This window comes from Halichoerus grypus, chromosome 14 (genome assembly GCF_964656455.1).
Source record: "Halichoerus grypus chromosome 14, mHalGry1.hap1.1, whole genome shotgun sequence".
In the NCBI taxonomy this organism is placed as follows: domain Eukaryota; kingdom Metazoa; phylum Chordata; class Mammalia; order Carnivora; family Phocidae; genus Halichoerus; species Halichoerus grypus.
This window is the reverse complement of record NC_135725.1, coordinates 70908047-70927768: the sequence shown is the minus strand read 5'-3', so window position 1 is coordinate 70927768 and position 19722 is coordinate 70908047. Positions and strand designations below refer to the sequence as shown.

Sequence of the window (19722 nt, the reverse complement as noted above, 5' to 3'; positions counted from 1 at the left end):
CTTGGCTTCCTGGCTTCCTGGGCTGCTCCCCGCATGCCCACCCGTGGGGCATCTTTTGCTGCCGCTTCCAACAATGTGCTGTGGTCTGAAGCACTGGCTCAAGGCCTCATCCCAGCTTTCCAGGCCCCTCGCGCCTCCCTGCCATCCTCCATCCTCTGCCTATAGGTGTCCCCTTAGGGATGGTGGTGGTCCTCGTGGGTGGTCCTCCTGCAGGTGGGAAACCCTTTCAGGAGAGAGAGAGCACTGGACCCCAGGAGTCATGCAAGGCAGACCTGGCTTCAGTCTCTGCTCCCCTCCTTAGGAGCCTTGTCATGGGATAAAAGATGCCATCGTTTGCCACATCTGCCTCAGAGTGGTCTAATGATCGCGTGACACAGAGAGAGCCCTTGAAGAATATTAAAGCACCATAAATGTGTGTGAGGTATTAGGAATAGTATTAGATGACACAGGCAGACTTGGATGTACCTTTGGCTGGGCTCAGCCTGACACCCAAGTGTACTTGAGCATAAATCATGGTCCACAAATGTGGAGCGTGAGTCAAAATGTGAACCAAGTCACAAAGTACCTCCTGAGAGCTCAGTGCACACCTGGCCGTGTGTGAGGCTGTGGGAGCGGGCAGGGCAGCTAGAGGCTGGAGGGGAGTCGGGCTGATAAAGGGCCAGGCTCGACAGCACAGCCGTGTAGAAGATGCTCGGGGAGAAGCCACAGTGGGAGTCGTTCAGGACTGGCTCACTGGAGGGGCAGGTGGTGGATAGGAAGGGTTTCCAGAAGGCTTTTGAGAGGGGACAAATGAGGCAAAGTACTGTCTAGGCTTTAGGAATGATCACTGTCCCTGCTTCAGCTGGTACAAGGCGATCATTTGGGATTTATACAGTTGTACTCATCTCGAGAGTTGGTACAGTCTGAGAGCTTCGAGTCAGCACGTTTGGATAAACAGCTGAGAACTGACAGTGGGTGAGACAGCCTCCTCCGGGAACCTTCAGAGTTACTCTCTTCCCATGTTGGAGAAAATGCAGTCAAGTTATTGATGGCCTGCTTGTTAGACAAATTGCCAAGATAGGCTAACCCAGAAACAGGGCCTTCTCTCATCCCCTCGTCATCCTTTTGCACAGATAAGGAAACTGAGTCCCAGAGTGAGGTAATCACACAGGGACCGAGCTGTTCCAAGCCCAAGTGTTCCAGCTTCTTCTCTGGTGCCCTTTACATCATCAGATTGGGCTGAATCTGGCATCTGGATTTCAGAAACTTGCCACTTTGGAGAAGAGCAATGCCTGGAAGGAGGGCTGGGTTTAAAGCTCTCCCCAGACTGAGAAAGCAGAACAAGGAGTGTGGAGGACGGGACAGCAAGTTAAGCAGCCTGGACCTGGCGCTACATCAGTATTCCAAATGAGTATCCCAGCTGAGGCCTTACACCCTAGGAGGGCCACGTGTGGGGGCTGGAAGCCAGGGCCGCAATCTGAGGACATCAGTAGCTGGAGGGCAGCAAACCCCAAAGGGACCTGAGAACCCCTAGGTCGCAACCTGAGGGCCTATGAAGGCAGAAGGGGGAGAAAGCTAAGTTCCCAGGCCCACGCTGAAGAAAACATGCCGGACAGGAATAGAAGACAGTGGGGGAAGATCTCTCTCTGAGTTAGGCTCTTGAGAAACTTCTAGACTGCTGAAGCATGCTGCCATTAATGCCATCCGAGAGTCTATAGAAACTGCTACTGTTGTGGGACCCAGTGTCTAACCCTATCCGGGGTCACTGAGAAAAAGAAGGCTTCATAGCGCTAGGGTTTTAAAGTATGAGTAGGAGTTTGCCAGATGGAGGAAATGGACCAAAGCATTCTATGCAGAGAGTACAGCATGAGCAAAATACTGAGTATTTATTAAAGGTTCTGGCAGATCTGAGAAACTCGGATTAGTTTGCCAAAAAAAATATTTCGTAGCTCTGACAGGAGTGATGGGATTCCCTTAAAAACCATTGTGTTGCAGATCCAGCTGGTAGATTTAATTGCCCCATCTTTATCTATTCTTTGAACTTAATGGTCTGAGATTAGAAAGGAAGCAGCATCTGCCAGGGACCCAGAGGTCCCCTGATCTGAAGTCTGCAGTGAATACGTGTTCTCAGGATGAAGCATCCTTTGTCTTGCTTGTGTGGATTTGAGGTGAGAGTGCGTGCCCACAGCGCACGTCCACACAGAAGGTATGCTGGAGGGCTGGTATTGTGATGAGAGCACATTCCACTTGGGCCTTTCTTGGCATCACTGGCCTTACCCTTTCACTTGAGTCTTGTCTCCACCAGTGCCGAAGGGTCCTTGAGAGGAAGGGGGACTCCAGCAGCCTGCTTCTCCTGTCTGGTCCTCTCCCTCCATCTCCTCCATCTGCTCCGCCCAACATCGTAGAAACACAAGCAGCGGTCCTCTCTGTTCTTGTCAGGGAGAGGGTGGGGGTGTGGTGTCTCTGCCCCAGAGGACAGTGGAGGAGAGATTGGATTTAGGGTCTGGGGCTGGATGAGATTCCTAAAGCCACGGCACCACCCTGGTCCCTTGGGCCAGAGCTAGAAGGACAGCAGAGAGGGTTGGGACCAGATTCTCTTGCCTTGATTCAACAGATGATCCACCAAGGCATTATCAGCGTTAGTATAACCCTTGTGACTCCAACCCTGATGATCCAGTCTCTGTGTAGAGCGGTTTTCAAAGCAGCATAGTCCAAACAACGGAGAAGAATAATGTCTCCGTCTTTAACTGGCATCTCTCAAAAAGCATTCAAGATTAAATTATCACCTCCCTGGTAACACTTCTCAAATCCCATGTTGCTTCCTTCTTAATTCTCTTGCACCCTGCACGACTCCAAGGATTTTCATCCTCAAACTCTCCAAAAAACATTCTTTCCAGTGTCGCTCTTGCAACCTTTTTTCCTCCTCTGTCCATATCTTTTCTTCTCCCATCCCCAACTCTTTTATTATGTAGCTCAGTTTAGCAATAGAAGCCCTACAACCTGCACAGCTTGTGGCTTGCCCGGGGCCAGAATCCGCAACACAGACCTGCCAATCAGACTGGAGTTTCTGGCCAGGGAAGAGGTGGGGCGTAAGCGTGGGGAGGGGAGAAGGCAAGCCAGTGACCACAGCACCCACTGTCCCTTTGGTATCCTCTTTTGGAAGGTCAGTCTGGGTTGTGCACGGGGTGTTGGTGTTAACAGAGTGGAAGGAGGGGACGTTGACCCATCAATCAAGTCCCGCGCTCCAGGTCTGTCGTGCCGGCTTCCCTCCCCAGGTGACACACACTGCAAACACCTAGGCCTTCTGTGTTCTTGAGGCTTTCTCTTTGGGGCTGGTCCCTCCCTGATCCGATCCCCGATCCCCGTACTGCATGAACCGCTCACCCGGCTGCAGAGCAGAGGCACTTAGGACCCAGGTCTGTTCTGGGCCAGGGACTGTTAGTCTAGAGTTCATGTGCCAGGGAGGAGGCTGGCCTGGCCAGACTCAGGTCGTGCGGGGCAAAAACAGGCCCTGGCTTGGGTGTCAGAAGAACTGGTTTTCCATCTATCTCAATAACTTAGTTTTTATTTTTGAACCTCATTCTATCAGGAGGGCTGAAGCTTGATCCCAAGTGAAATCAGGGTGCCTCTTCCATCTTCCTGGGGATTCGTTCATCTTCTCCAGGGCACAGGAAAATGGAGGGAAGTGTCTTTAGTTGGTGATGTCATCTGTTTGCGGATGCCTCTGGGGCACTGCCTGCCTCCCTCATGCCCCTTTCGGGTGGGTGGAAGTCACTGTCCCGCTGGGATGAGAATCCCAATCTGTTGGACATACCACCCAGCCATTCTTTCTGCCCTGGGGCCTGCCACCTCCCCAGCTCTACCTGAGCAGAAGGACACTAGCCCCTTTCTGCTCTTTAATCCCTGTGCCTTAGCCTCAGCCGGGGAGGAGGGCCACGGGCCCCTCTGCTCAGTACTTCCTAATGTCTACCCCCTCCTCACTTTCCCTCTGACTTTTCTCTCCAGCCCACAAACTGGTAACCTCTTTTCTTGTCTGGATGATGAAGAAGCCTTTCACATTTCCATCTTCGTTTGTCTATGCCAAAAATCTTTCTGTTCCCCAAGGAGTCAGATTTTTAAACCTCAAAAGCCAAGTAGCTTAGAAGAACCTAGCTGCCTGAATGTGAAAAAAAGCCAAGGAGGAGAGGAAATGCCCGGAGAAAAAAATGAAATGATATTTCAGAATAGTATCCTATTACACGTGTTACCTTGTTTCCTGTGCATTTACTAACAGATGCATATTTAGAAGGGTCATACATGCTTGTGGGATGGATCAACATTTTTTTACCATAAAAGTCCAATGCTAGGCAAAGCCTTAAGTCATTCATCTTAACCTTCAACTAAGACACAAGTAGCTGGTAACACATTTTGGCATCTAGGCAGTATGTCCGTGTTTGTCGGTCATTCACGCCAGCTTTTATTTTCTTCAAAAAGCACACAGGAGTGCCTGCTTATCTGCAGAGGCTAAGGCTGCATGGCCTGGGGTCCCTGGGTTCTGGCTGGGGCGGTGTTGAGAAGTGAGGGGCGGGGGTGAGACAGGCTGGAGCCCACTTCAGTCAGGTCTCGAATGCCATCTCGTGGAGGGTAGGATTCACCCTGAGGACAGGAGAGAGCAGTGGAGGGAGTCTCAGTAGGTGGTTAATACGGACTCACCTGTTTCTGAGGAATGGATGCAGAACCAATCGACATGAGGAACCACGGATTTAGACTTTGCAGAGGCCATTTTTCAGCATCTCCAAATCAGAGTAGGAAAGCAAGGCAGTCGCCACGACTCTTGGAGGTTCTGGTTGTAAAAGCCCTTTGGAAACGGTCCAGGACCGCACAATTGTAAAGAGGTCGGCATCAGATCAATTTGGAGACAGAAAAAGCGCCTGCAATGTTCTTGATCGAGTTGTAAAAACTTCCCCAGAGGCTGTACTTCCTTCATTATGGCAGGATGTTACCAACTACTTAAGGAAGCTCTCCCGAACTAAAAAAGATGCGTGTATTTACCGTCTGGAGTGAATGGTCCCTCCTGGCAACCCATACTAACCCTGTCAGTGGCCCCCTCTCCTAGTCTCAGGGCCTTCTCTCTTCACCATCCTCATCCTCACCAGTACAAGCTGCCAGACCTCTGCTGGTGCATGGCACTCTTTAGGGCTGCGGTGGGGAACCCAATACCCTGAATGATATGGCATTTTCTCACAATGCTTGATATCTTCCAGCTAAAGCAACAGGGTACCTCGGGGGCGACCCGAGGTGTCATGGCCTGGGCCAGGGGGTTGGGGGGCGGGGGGGCGGGGGGCAGAGCCAGTATGTTTTCTGAACACAGATAACAAAAAGCCCTGGCAGATTAAATCTGAAAGTCCGTGTTCCTCCTTGCTGAGGTATGTCTTTTCCTGGAGCACTCTGTTAGACATCAGCTGACCGATACACCCTGATGGGGGGGACCCTTATTTAGCAGAGTGCAGGAGGCCACCAGGCGTGGAAGGCCAGCACGCTCAAGGGTGTGGCCACTCCTCATATCGCCCCCATGGCCGGCGTCACTCATTCATCACGGCTCTCTTTCTGGCGTGGCCTGGGCAAGGCTTCAGGAAGCTGCTACCAGGCCCGCGCAGTCGGCCCAGGAGATGGCCCCTGCCTGCCAACCCCGGGAATGGGGTTTCCACGGGTTGTTCTGCTCAGATAGTGAAGAAGACAGATGAGAGCCAGAGAGGAGGAGAGAAGGTGGGGAGAGGAGGGGGAAGGGGGGCCTAGAAGCCAGCTGCCCAGAGGCTAGAAGCAGGCTCGGGTGAGGCTGGCTCCAGAGCAGTCTGGAGGTGACAGATCCTTCTTGCACTGTTCTATCTTTCTCTCCTCCCCTCCCTTCTCTCCTCTGCCTCCTCCCCCTCTCTCCTCTGCCTCCTCCCCTTCTCTCCTCTCCTCGTGAGCAGGCAGAGCCCGCCAGCGCCCCCCACTGTGCCCACTCTCGCTGTTCTCCTCCACTCTCTCCCCCCATGAAGGAAGAGACCACTGGAGTTTGCATGCATCCTCCAATCAAAACGAGGCTGGTAGGTACCCTGGCAGGGAGAGGGGCCTGGCCAGGAGAGGTGAGGCGGGCAGGAGCCACCAGGCGGTCACCCCGCTGGTGCGCAGGAGCACTAGACCTTCTGGAAGGGCCTGGCTTGACAGGTGCTCTGACTCCAGGATGGATACATAGTTTGGCCAAATGAGGACACAGTCTGCTGTCCTGCCCTGTGTCTCTAGGTCTCAGGAACCAGGAGGAGTTTGTTTTCCTAAAGCTTTGATGAGCATAGATGCTTTTCCCAGAAAGTAAAAAAAAAAAAAAAAATCTTAGTTGCATTTCTATTGAAAATAACAACTGTTTTCCCTTGTCTTTTCCTGCTATGTTTCAAGATAACAGGATGTGTGTTACACAACAGCCTGAAAAGAATCACCCATAATCCCAACCTAGCACAATGTTTTTTCATTTTTGCGTGTTTCCTTCTAATACTTATTTGTATTCATTCATAATTTTACGAAGTGAAATCATAGTATCCATATCGTCTCCTGTTTTTCCCTTTTCACTTAGTGTTGGATTGTTTCTCTCTTGTTCTTGTGACCGCATTGCATATGACTGTTTACCCCCCATCCAGTGCGTGGTCTCCCATTTACCTAACACGTTCTTCCGGCAGGACCCAGGCTTGGTTCCCAGTGTGTCACTGTTCGAGGGGACACAGATAGCTTTGGTGACAGGTATTTTACTTTCTTAGGCTAGACCCTGCTGGGTTCAATATTGTGACTTTCGCCTTGCTCCCTCTCTAAAGTGGTTATACCAGGGGACAGCACAGCGGAAGAGTGAATGAATGTGCTTTGTCACAGCCGAGCAGCAGAGTGTAACTGTTGGGAGAGATTTTTGTCTTATCTAGAGAAGCTACAGGATCATTCGTGGAAGCTGCCAATGTTCACATTTCTTTAATAGCAATAATAAACCTCTTTTCCCTTTTACTTCACGATGGTCTGAGAGTCTTACCTGAATGTGACTTTTCACGTTGCTCTTGGTGTCGGCCCACACGCTGAACCACCAGGCCATGGGAGGAGAAGGCACCGTGGGCTTCCCCTGGGTCCTCTCACTCTGTGGCCGGCACTGCTCCCAGCACTCAGCGATCTGAGCTGGCACCTGAGTCTTAAGGCAGTTGGGGGCCCATTCTGGGAATTCTGAGATGTTTAAAGGGGCCAAAGAGAGTTTGGGGAAGGGGAGCAGGCGTGGACTGGGCATCTCCGTGCACATTGCAGAGACACGGTCATTCTCAGGTTGGTTGAGAACTACTCCACCCATTCAGAAAAGCCTCAGCGGATCTGGGTCTGTTCTGATGTGCTCTTGCTCACCCCTACCTTAACCCCCATGGGAGTGACTCAAGAGCATCAAATAACTACCCCAGGGTCCACAGACAAGCCCCTGGGAGAGACAGGAGCCGCGGCCCGGGCAGCGGTGGCCTCCGTGTCCAGGCTGCCGCCCTCTGGTGGCAGAGCGTGCATTCCCCGGGCGGGCAGTTTCCGTGCCCTGGGTGGGGGTGAGGGGGGGGCAGCCAAAGCCAGTACCAGAGTCCTTAGGCCCCTGGGCCTGCTGGCAGTCCTCCAGGCTGGTATAAAGACATAAGCGTACTCCACATTCCCCAAGGCCTCCGGGGGCCAAAGACAAAATGACCAAAGAGAAAGGAATGCAAGCAGAGGCTCCTTTCGCGCCCCCCCCCCAGATCTGATCAGGCCATTCACCCCCCCTGCTTCAGACCAGCCCTGTACTGCAGCTACCCGCGGCATGGGACACTTCTGATCACAGTGCCTTGTATCCCCAAGGCCTCGGTGGCAGGATTCTCACATGCTTACAGGGGCTTGCCCAAGGTTTGCCCCCGTGTCCCACGACTTACAGGGAGTCCAACAACTAAAGGGAATAGACAGGAAACGCTTTCTGGCCGAATTAGTGCGAGCCTCCTGGTACTCTGTCCACCGTCATAGACTGTGTCCCAGGATGTGGGCTGTCAGCAGCCTCTAGTCCATGCCCCCCAGCAGTGGTCACCCAGGCAGCTCTGGCCTGCCTCATTACACACCCTGATCATGGCCTTGTGTGGATCAGGCCATGCATAGGGCCCAGCATGCCTAGGAGGCCCACACAGCCTCCAGGGAAAGGAGTTCCAGGGCCAGGTAAGCACGGGGTGCCCTACAAACACGGGACTGCTGCCGGTCATCCCTGCAGGGTCCTGGCCCTACGGCACAAGGATTGGCACAGGTATGAGCACTGGCCAAGAGGCCTCAGGGACCTTCTGCACGTTTCCCTATACAGACAGTGAGGGCTCTGCGCCTATTCCCCTGAACCCTTCAGTTCGGTTTTAAAAGTGCACTGCCAAAGATCTCAAACCTTCGTTTTCTAATCTGAAAGTAACCCTCTTGTCTTTCTCTTTTTTGAAGATAAAAACATTCCCGGTTGATCCAGTGACCCCATTTCCTGATGCTTTCAATTCAGGGCCACAGTTCACCGTAAGTAGATTCAGAAAACAGGTCTGTGTTTTAAAATGTTGTTCCCATGTGGCATGCTTTTCTGTGGCATGCCAGAGACGGCAATGTCAGCAGCTTCTTTTTTTTTTTTTAAAGATTTATTTATTTTGAGGGGCTCCTGGGTGGCTCATTCGGTTAAGTGTCTGCCTTCTGCTCAGGTCATGATCCCAGGGTCCTGGGATCGAGTCCTGCATTGGGCTCCCTGCTCAGCAGAGAGCCTGCTTCTCCCTCTCCCTCTTCCTTCCCACACCCGCTTGTGTGCGCTCTCTCTCTCTCTCTCTCAAATAAAGAAAGAAAATCTTTTTAAAAAGATCTATTTATTTTGAGAGACAGTGAGAACTAGAGGTGGGGGGAGAGGCAGAATCTCAAGCAGACTCTCCCCTGAACCTGGTGCCCGACACAGAGCTCGATCCCAGGACCCCGAGATCATGACCTAAGTCGGCAATCCCAGGACCCCGAGATCATGACCTAAGTCGGCGACCCCAGGACCCCGAGATCATGACCTAAGTCGGCGATCCCAGGACCCCGAGATCATGACCTAAGTCGGCGATCCCAGGAGCCCGAGATCATGACCTAAGTCGGCGTCAAGAGTCAGACGCTCATCTGACTGAGCCACGCCGGTGCCCCGGCAGCTTTTTTTAATCATATGAACTCTGTGAGGTTGGGAAGGAGTTAGGGTTTGGGGCCTGCATCTTTTCGTGACTATTTTATTGAGGTGAGCATCACGGGAGATAAAATGAATCATTCTAAAGTGACACTACATTTAGTCATGCAACTACTATCTCTAGTTCCAAAACATTTTTATCACCCACAAAGGAAACCTTGTTCCCATGAAGCAGTCACTCCTTATTCCCCCCCCAGCCCCTGGCACCCACAAATCTGCCTTCTGTCTCTGTGGATTTCCCTAGTGTGAATATTTCAGATAAGTGGAATCATAGAATATATGACCTTTTGTGCCTGTCTGTCTTCTTTCACTGAGTATCATGTTTTTGAGGCTCATGTACGTGGTAGGATATATCAGTACTTCATTCTTTTTATGTGGAATAATATTCCATTGCATATGTGTACCCCAGTTTGTCGATCTGTTCATTCACTGGTGGGTCTTTGGGTTGTTTCTACCTTTTGGCTGTTGTGAAAAATGCCACCGTGAACATGTGCGTACATGTATTTGTTTGAGTTCCTGTCTCCAATTCTTTGGGGTTGGATGTATATCTTGATGATGGTGTGATCTTAGGTAGTCACTTCTCCAGTCCTGGCGCCAGTCTCCTCTTATTTGAGTGGAAATAGTAACATGAATATCCTCCTTGTATCCGGTTAAGGCAAGGATCAAAAGGGATCAAGAAGTTGGCAGAACTTGACCAACCACAGAATGTCCCAGAAATGTCAAGTATGGTGGTTGTTTCTCAAGGCCAGAGAGGCAGGGGTGTAATTAATGAGAGCAGGGAGTCATGACAACTCGCTTCATGTCCCCACCTCCCTTTGTGTACCGGGCTGCCGATTGAAGCTCTGCAAATTGTCTAAATATTAAACATTTAAATGCTGTAGTTTCCTCATCTGCAAAATGGGCGAGTTCGATGATGTTCAGGCTTCTTTCAGCTGCAAGTCTTTCCTTTCAATGAAGGCTTCTGCATAACTCACTGTTTGAGTGGCTGCAGGGAGCAGAAGTGGGGAGTCTGGGGTCACCTCCTCTTTCCCCTCACCCTCTCCTCCTCCTAGGGATCAGAGTTTGTAATTCCTAGAACTGAGTGATCCCCGAGGCTCCTTCCGGAGGCTTCCTGGCCAGTCTGGAGGATCTGTGAGGTGGGCTGTGGGGGGCCTAGGGGTAACCAAAAGTGCAATCTTGTGAGCTGGATGATGGTCACTACCTGAGGCGGCTTTAGCCGCACGGACAGAGAGGGAGCGAGCAGTGGCTGGTGCAGCTTTCAGAGGTTGAACAGAGGTAGGAAGGTGTCCAGCAGTCCAGGCAGAGGCGCAAAGCAGGTTCCTAGAATAATGCATTTCTAAGGTCATGAGCTGCTTCTAGCACCTGCCTTGGAAGAGACCCAGAAGGCAGAGACACAGGGGCTGGGCCAGGCTGTTAAATGCTACTCCCCTGCATTCATCCTGCCCCTGCAGTTTCCCTGGGCACGGCTCCCCAGCTGGGAGCTCTGGTTCCACTTCCCTCAGCTGGTCTGTGGCAGGCCCTCTGGCCTCCTGCCCAGGCTTGGCTGTGCTATGAGACACCCAGGGAAGCCCTTCCTGAAAAGCTGGGGGCCAAGATGGAGCGGGAAGCCAATGTCAGAAACCACACTGGGACTTTTAAGAACTGGGCAAGAGTGGCTCAAGGGCAGTAATTTTACCAAGTTTCAAGATAATATGGACCTGGGGACCGTACTTTGGGAAGCACTGAGATAGTGGTGAAAAACGCCAAGTATGGGGTCAGCTAATCCTGGTCCTAAATACTGGTTCTTAACACTTACTGTGTGACCTTGGCAAAATTACTTAACCTCTCTGAGCCCTACTTTTCTTTTTCATAAAATCAGCTCTAAGAGATGCATTTTTTTCACCTTTCCCATCTCTGAGATCAGGGGTGCCTGGGTGGCTCAGTCCGTTAAGCATCTGCCTCCGGCTCAGGTCATGATCCCAGGGTCCTGGGATCGAGCCCCACATCAGGCTCCTTGCTCAGCGGGGAGCCTGCTTCTCTCTTTCCCTCTGCCTACCACTCCGCCTACTTGTGCTCACTCTCTCTCTCTGTCAAATAAATAAATAAAATCTTTTTAAAAAATTTAAAAAAAAATCTCTGAAATCAGAACATTCATTACATGAGCGGGTGTGACAAAGTTTAAACAGCCACATTTTTCTTTCTCTGTGGCACATGCAAAAATGGTGGCTCTTATAATGGATGGTGTCGGATGTGATGAAATATGACTTCTACCTTAAGGATTGTCAAGAGGTGATATATGTAAAGTGCTTAGCATAGTGCCTGGCACAAAATAAAATCATTTAATAAGTGGTAATTGATTTAAGCTATTATTAAAAAATAACAGGAACTGTATGGTAAGGCTTAGGGAGTCCCTGACAGTGTGAAAATGGAACCCAAATTGAGATTGATTTCCTCTTTTCTGTTTCCTCTCCAGGCGGACTTTAGAGACAGTAAATTGCCATGCTGTCCTGGCCAGTCTTCCCCACTGATTCCAGCAGTGACCCTGAGGCCTTTGACAGAGACCATCTCCACAGTGCAGACCATCTACACCACTCGGAAGCCTGTTTCTCTGGCAGCCAGGTGAGTGAGGTCAGCAGGTACAGGAAGGGGACTGTGGTGACAGGGAAAACAGGCACAGGCTCCAGTTGCATTGTGTCTGTGACATCTGTATGCCTCTTATTTATTCTTTCATTCATTTATTCTGTACATATTTATTCAAGTGTCTAACAAAGCCTAGAGAGTATTCTAGGCCCTAGGGATATACAGTAAATAAAAGAGAAATCCTACCTTTATGGAGTTTACAATTTAGTGTTGGGGGAGAGGAGACAGACATTAAATAAATGTGTGTGTGTTTGTGTGTGTGAGAGAGAAGGGAGAGAGAATGAGGGAGAGAGAGAGAGAGAGAGAGACGGTGACAAGCTAGGGAGCAAAATGAAACCAAGAAGGGTATAGGGCATGCTGGGATGGCCTCATTGAGGTGGCTTGTAAGCAGAGACCTGAGGTGGGGAGGGAACAGGCTGCAGGTATTTGGGGAAGGAGTATACTCAGGAACAGCCAGTGGTAAGACCTCGGAGATGGAGCATGCTGGGGATGGTTAAGGAGGAGTAAGAGGGCTAGTGTAGCCAGAGTGGAATGAATGACAGGGCAAGAGCCCCATGAGGTTGGAGGTTGGGGCCAGATTTTACTTGTTGGTCACAGTAGAAACAGATTTCTACCCTGTATGAGATTATTTAAAAACTTGGATTGTGCTTTAGATGTATACTTCTTGTGTGTGTGTGTGTGTGTGTGTGCATGCACTCACGTGTGTGTGCATGCATGCATGTACATAAACAATGGAGAGAGATCCCATAGTTAGGCAATGGGGCCTGAGGGCCAAGAAGTCAGAGGCAACTCCTCAAAGCAGCCAATTTTATTTCATGCAGTTTGTTTATTAAAATATGGGGGAGGAGCACCTGGGTGGCTCAGTTGGTTAAGCGGTTAAGCGTCTGCCTTTGGCTCAGGTCGTGATCCAGGGTCCTGGGATCGAACCCTGCATCGGGCTCCCTGCTCAGCTGGGAGTCTGCTTCTCCTTCTCCCTCTGCCACCCCCCCGTCCCCGCTTGTGCTCTGTCTCTCAAATAAATAAGTAAAATCTTTTTAAAAAATAAAATAAAATATGGGGAAGAGAGGACTCTGGGAGAAAGTGCATTTGAAACCAATTTAGAGCATGATTGAAAGAAATCTAACCCCTGGACATGTTCCCGCTCATTCAGAAGACCTTTACTGAGACGCAGCTATGTACCAGTCCCTATGCTTGGCTCTGGGGCTTCAGAGATGAATGACCTATATGGTCAGTCCTCTGGGGAGCAGTGCCCTGAGGAACTCTCAGTCTGGTGGGGGGACCCAGTAGGCAGCCAGACAATTTCAGGTCATTGTAATGCTAGCAAATGTCGGGGATCCTTAAGGAGCCTGAAAGGGAAAGTCGAGAACCAAGGTCAGGAAAGAAGACCCGGGGTGGGGGGCGGGGGGAATGACACCGTTCTTGTCATTTTTTTAGTGGAATCTCATTATTTTGTCACCTACTTTTCTTCAGTGCAGAGACGCTCCGGCAGGAACTGGAGAGAGAGAAAATGATGAAAAGACTGTTGATGACCGAACTGTGAAATTCTCCCCTTGTTGCCTGGAGGACGGCATGGTGCCTTCTGTCCGTTTTCTTTCTTCGGGCTTTGTGTGCTCACTCCGGCACAACACACAGATGTGTGCTCTGTTCACCCAGGTCTCGGTGGTTGGTTGAAGCCAACTTCTGGCTTGACTTTTATGGGAGAAGTTATTTTCTGTCTCCTGAGTATTAGAGTTTTTCTGCTACTCAGTATAGTTGGGATGGGATTTGGGAAGCCTAGGAGAAGAAAGATGGGGAAATGGGATTCCCTTTTTAGTACTACCTGTGTGTCTATATTAATAACCACAGGGGTTAATATGGCACGGAATCCTTTGCTATCAGTCTCAACCATGATTTTGTATGATTGAAACTTGTACCAAGCTTCGACTGTTTGTTAAAGAGTCATTTTTAATGAGAGAATAATTCTTTACTGCTGGTTTTTTCATTGACACTGGTAATTATACAGATCTTATAAAGTCCTTAACACTCATTTTTATTCAGACATGAATCGATGAAGTAACACAAGAAAGGATTGAAGTCCTTCAGCGAAATCTGAAATACAATTTAAATTGTGGATTCATTGGATATGATATTATTTGGGATAAACAGAATTTTTCACTGAACCCGAAGTAGGAAATTATAGCTTCAATTGTCTAAAAATCCTTACGAGGATAAAATGATTCAATATCAAGATTCATTTGGGTGTTCCATAAAGGAAAATTGTTTCTAAAGTTGATATTCTTGTCCTGTTGATAGAACCTTGACCAGATGACACTTTGTTCTCTTTTTATATAGTTTCAAGAAATGTGTTTTTAAATTTTTATTATGCACTTAAACAACTTTGCAGGAATAAAGGCACCGCCTCAGCACAGACTAGCCCTCTAAATTGTTACCCGAGCTCTCAATGAATATGCACACATTTTTTCATAGCTGTGATCGGTGTGTACATACTCTTTGGTTGTACTTCTCCACCTCACACATATCTTCCCTTTCCAACACAGATCCTGCTCTCACCAATTTAAATGTCTGTATATCCATGTAACATGGTTAACCTCACTTCTCCCTATTATTAGGTATTTGAGTTATATCCAATTTTTCACTCTTATAAATAGTGCTGCTATGAATGTCTTTGTAAAAAAAAAATTCTCCTTCCTTTGGATTCTTCCCTTGGGAATATCTCCAAAGAGGGATTACAAGGTCAAAGAGCATGAAATATTTTATAGCTCTTGTTTCATATTGCCAGATTGCTTTCTAGAAAGATCCAGTCTCTGGGTTGGAAGGACCTTACAGGTCATTAGTTCAATTCCTCTATTCCCTCTGAATGCTTGAATCCCTCTACAATTTATGATGCCACCAGCAATGTATAAGCATTTCTACTTACCAGTAGTTCTGCCAGTATTGGGTTTTGCCATTTTAATTTATTTTTGCTAGTTTAATAGGTGTGTATAGTTGTTCTTGAAAGGTTGTTTTATTTCATTAATTGCTAGCAAGGCTGAGCACTTTTCCATGTGATGATTTACTAGCTGTATTTCCTTGTACGTAGAATGTCCATCCATTTCTTATGACCACTTGTTAAGTGGAATTGATCTCGTATATTTGTATCAGAACTGTATTTTTATGTTGTATTGTATAGTTTGCTCTCCTGTCCCTATCCTTAAAACTGAATGGTGCCAATAATTTGATACTAATGATTATAAAAAAAAATGTAATGCCTCATTTACTAGCATTGTTGTAAAATGAGGTATGTAAGTAAATATTCGGATAACGGAGGATTAACCCTTTAAGTGCTGAATCTTTAAAATTTTAATAGTTTTTTGAGGGAAATCTTTCTAAAATGCATTACGCACTTCCCTGCCTTAGTAAACAGTGTACTGGAGAGTATTTAACCTTTTCTTGATGAGTCATGGTCATCATTATAAACATCAGCCCCTTTTGTACCTTAGTGTGGTGCGGTGATGTCATCAGGAGCTATCAAAATACATAGGGCTTGGCTTTGCCTTTCACAGACTATTGTGCTGTTCTCACTGATGAATTTTACTGCTTCCTGCTCTATTAGTGAAGCCATCTGGGGCATTTGTGGTGTTTGGGACTTTTTACCCCCATACTATATGACCCCTGGCTATACTTTTAAAATAGCTTTACCTGTTCTTTATCTCGTGCACACAATCCAAAATGTGTTCCTGTACAAGATGGGGGAGCTATCTGTGTCTGGGGTTGTAACCTCTTGCCAATCCAGCACCCTCCTCCTAACCTGCTTTCTGAGTCTTCTGCTCTTCACTTCCTGCTCTCTGATGGAAACCTCCGGGGCAGAAGGAAGTTTTCTTGGAGAAGCCAGGGAACCAAGTATGACCTATGTGTCAGGTGTGCTTTGCTTCTGAGGAGGGGTGCATGGGCTTTTGGTACGCTGTTTTCAGGAGGCTCTGAGCCTCCTGCTTTTTTCCCCACATCCCCCTGGGTTCAGAGATGTTCAGAAGTCGATGTCGCTGGAAGTCTGATCCCAACAAGTTGGCTGTTACTGTATATGAAAACCCAGTACCTTTGGCAGCTCAGCTCTAACCAGTAAAATCAAGAGGATTCCATTGTTTCAGCAGTTGTCCTGGTTATTTGCCTACTTAAATGTATGACGGGTGCCCGACATGGTGAGCTGAGGAGATGACATCGTGTTGGGTGGATTCATAGGGACAAAAATAAATTGATAGAATTGGTTTACCTTTTTTATATACTTAACACAGAACAACAGCACCGTACGGTCACACAACACATACCTTATGTCTGGGGGAGAGTCGGGGGGGTCTGCTTATTGACATAATCTTGCCAGAACAAGGGCTCCGAACTGTGGACCACAGACTCCTGGTGGGCATGAGGGGGGTATTACAGGGGGCCTGGGAGTCCTGCAATTCACAGAGTTTGTGGATCGCAGACTGCAGAGAAGATCCTTATGTTTGAAGAATTTAAAAACTAGGTCCTAAAGCATTCAGAAGATCCCATCTGAATGCACCCCAAATTTTGTATTCCCAAAATATCACAGGAATATTCTGAGATCTTTATCTTTCTTTCACCACCTCAGTTTTTTTCAAAACTTGAAATTCACCATTTCAACCATTTTAAAGTGTGCAGTTTGGCGGGTTTTTTTTTTTTTGTATGTTCCCAATGGTATGCAAACATCACCACTCTCTAATTCCAGAACATCTCCATCGTTACAAAAAGAAACTCCTCATCTACAGTCACTACAACTTCTCCCCTCTTCCTACCTCCTAGCAACCACTGATTTACTTTCTGTCTATGGATTTCTGTCTATGGATTTGCCTATTCTGGACATTTTATAAATGGAATCATACAATATGTGGTCCTTGGTGACTGGCTTCTTTCACTTACCACAATGTTTTCAAGGCTCCTCCATGTTGTAGCATGTATCAGTACTTCATTGCTTTAATGGGTGAATAATACACACCAATGTATGGCTATACCACATTTTGTTTATCTGTTCATCAGTTGATAGACATGTGGGTTGCTTTCACTTTTTGGCTATTATGAATAATATAAATATTCATGTACAAGTTTCTGTATGAACATATGTTTTCAACTCTCTTGGGTATATAACAGATTGGAATATAGCGGGGTCATATGGCAACCAAAAGTAAAAAAAAAGAAAGAAAGAAATCACATATACCAGGCAGTCAGAAGAATGGGTAAGTCTGTTACTGGTTAGATGCTGTAATATAGCACTGATTTGGGGGAGTTTTTATAACAGAAAAAAAGTTATCTTAGAGAAATGGTTTTGATGAGAAGAGAAAGTAAAAGTGCTGTCTTTCTTTAAAAAATGAAAATGAAATTAAACTCAGGTGCATCTCCAAGTTCTTGTTTGAATAGCCGGCTCTTGTTCAGCCAGCAGTCTCTGAATGTTCAGGGAAAGTGCTTCCCCAGAAAATGTGCACTATGGAGAAAACCACACTATTGATTGGCTGCTCAGTGAATTCACATCACTGGGGAGCAGAGGGTCTCTGCAAAACCTGGGATGTAACAGAGGGGAATATGTCCTGAGAGTGGGAACAGGTCTCCCTCCAGGGCTCAAATCTTACAAGAAAACACAAAGAGGGGCACCTGGCTGGCTCAGTTGGTGGAACATGCGACTCTTGATCTTGGAATTGTGAGTTCAAGCCCCACGTTGGATGTAGAGATTACTTAAAAAAAAAAATCTAAAAAGAAAAAAAAAACACTAAGAAAATCCCAAAAGGTAATTTAAGTGAATGTGAGAGAACCTCGTGAAAGGAAGAGCCAAGTCAGCAGGGAATTGAGAAGCAGAGTAGTTTCCAAGGCCCTCACGAGGCATGCAGACTGAGTGACTGATGACAACTATGGGTATTCTCCCTAGAAAAAAACCCATTCATCAAATGTTCCAGCACTTTCATAAGGTCTTCACACCACCCCGGAAGCCCATCTGTGGTCCCCTTTGAGTCCATGAACCCCAGGTTCTGAATAGTTGAAATCTACAGGTTACCTGCAAGCCTCATTTTAGGCTGTGGTTGCAAACCCACCTCCAACACCACCCCCCAACATCCCTTACAAAAAAAAAAAAGCCCACATGGTTTTATCAGGCCAATTTACTGCAAGAATGACCTGGTTTCCACTGGCCTTCTATCTGGCACCATCACTGTTAATTATCGTAATTAAAATGAAGGGAATAAAAAAAGAAAGTGAAAGATAACAGCTTAGATTCTAAAACCAGAGACTCCGTATTGAAATCAGAAGCCTAATGCTTGCTTTATTGATCGATTGATTTTTGCTAAATGTCGGTCCATTTATAACTTACCATATCTTTCTTGGTGAACAGGAACAAAAAGAAAAGAAAAGAAAGGAACTGCAATTTTTAAGAATGAGTTTTTCTTTCTTTTTTTCTTTTTAAAGAATTACATGTTAGATTTTTCAATTGGCTTTTTATATTTTAAAATGTTACACATTGCAAAGCTATTTTTGGGGGGAAGAAATCTCTTTGTTTTGATTTTCTTCAGTAATTACAGTTCATCTTTTTTCAAACAATAAATCGGATCTACTTCTTGTAAGAACTGGTGTATCGGGAAACCTAGTGAGGCCCAAGCTTTTCATGAATTACATCTGATTCACCTGTCAGGCTAAACATGTTTAAACTTCAGCTGGACAATTCACCATCGGTGTCACCTGATACACAAAGGCAAACACCTGACCTCTGGGTCACATAGCACTTTTTACTATTTCAGCCCCATCTCCCATCTCCCATGGTTCAAAAGAGATTGAGATCACTAGTTTCTTTTTTGAATATTTGTATTTCATAATCTTATGCATATTCATTCATGCCATTTATCGCATCAAACCCTATTGAGCCTCACCTCTGTCATCTTACCTAACCTTCCTTGCCTTCACAGAGGTTACTCATACGTCACTCCACAGAGTCTGGGCCATTTTTGGAACCTCTTTGCTCTTCTGCCTCCATAATAATTTTCTTTGTTTATGCAATTAAATAAAAAGAAATAGAAAAAGCAGGCTAAAATACTGGCTCTGCAATGTCAGCGTGAAAGGAATTGTCCATGTTTTCTAACAGAAAACAGTTTAGCAGTTATCACTCCAAAATCATCAAAAGAACTCCAGGACCTAGCATCTTCTAGGTATGTGGTGTGGATAAATGGCTGAGTAAACAAGCGACAGTGAATTGCAAGCAGCAGGAATAGGTTTGAGAAAATGAAGAATTTGGGGCGGTCATCAGGCATGGTGTGGTCCTGCCAAGGTCTGTGCGGCCTGCTGCAGGGAAACAGGGTAAACCAGCTGCCTAGTTTTGAAGGGGTTAGGTTATGCGAGGGCACTAGCAGTCTCTGCTGATGACACAGTTCAAAAGTCTGGGAGGAAGGACTGAATCTAACCCAAGAGCTGGGTTCTAGTTTCCGCTCTGGCTCTAAGCATCTCAGTTTACCTCTCTGGAGAGTGGGGATCCTGCTATTTCAACTTACTTCTGTGATGCCCCAAGAAATAACGGATATAGCTTTATATAAAGCAAAAAGTGCTGGAACAAAATAATGGGAGAGGCAGCAATTTTGGCAAGGTGTGTCCAAGGTACACCCTCCAGGGAGCGCTTCTTAAATTTGGATGTGCACTGAGGTCTCCTGGGGATGTTGGTAAAATGCATATCCTGATTCAGGGGTCTGCAGTGAGGCCTGGAATTGGTGATGCCAGCGAGCTTTCTGGGGATGCCGTGCTGCAGGTCCGCGGACCACACAGAAGCAAGGGGCCAGAAGGGCCAAATCTGTGTGTGGGGGGAGACTCGTGGAGGGAGGCAGAGGATGGGGAGACTGGAAGAAAGGCCGGAGGAAGGGAAGCCGCTAGGAGAGAGTCGGAGCAGGGAGACG

At 47.4% G+C, this 19722-nt stretch overlaps 1 protein-coding gene across 4 annotated transcripts in view; it reads left to right on the top strand.

Annotated features, from left to right (window-relative positions):
• The window catches only part of EPB41L4B (erythrocyte membrane protein band 4.1 like 4B), a 127936-nt gene extending 111031 nt beyond the window's left edge, over nt 1–16905 (top strand). For 3 of the 4 annotated variants that reach the window (XM_078061579.1, XM_078061577.1, XM_078061578.1), the window contains exons 23-26: nt 5931–6047; nt 8443–8511; nt 11646–11791; nt 13283–16905. In XM_078061579.1, the coding sequence (XP_077917705.1) occupies nt 5931–6047; nt 8443–8511; nt 11646–11791; nt 13283–13352 (402 nt within the window). In that variant the 3' untranslated portion in view covers nt 13353–16905. The remainder of the gene's footprint in view (nt 1–5930; nt 6048–8442; nt 8512–11645; nt 11792–13282) is intronic. The other variant, XM_078061580.1, reaches the window with a different exon arrangement.
• The last annotated feature ends 2817 nt before the right edge of the window (nt 16906–19722 follow it).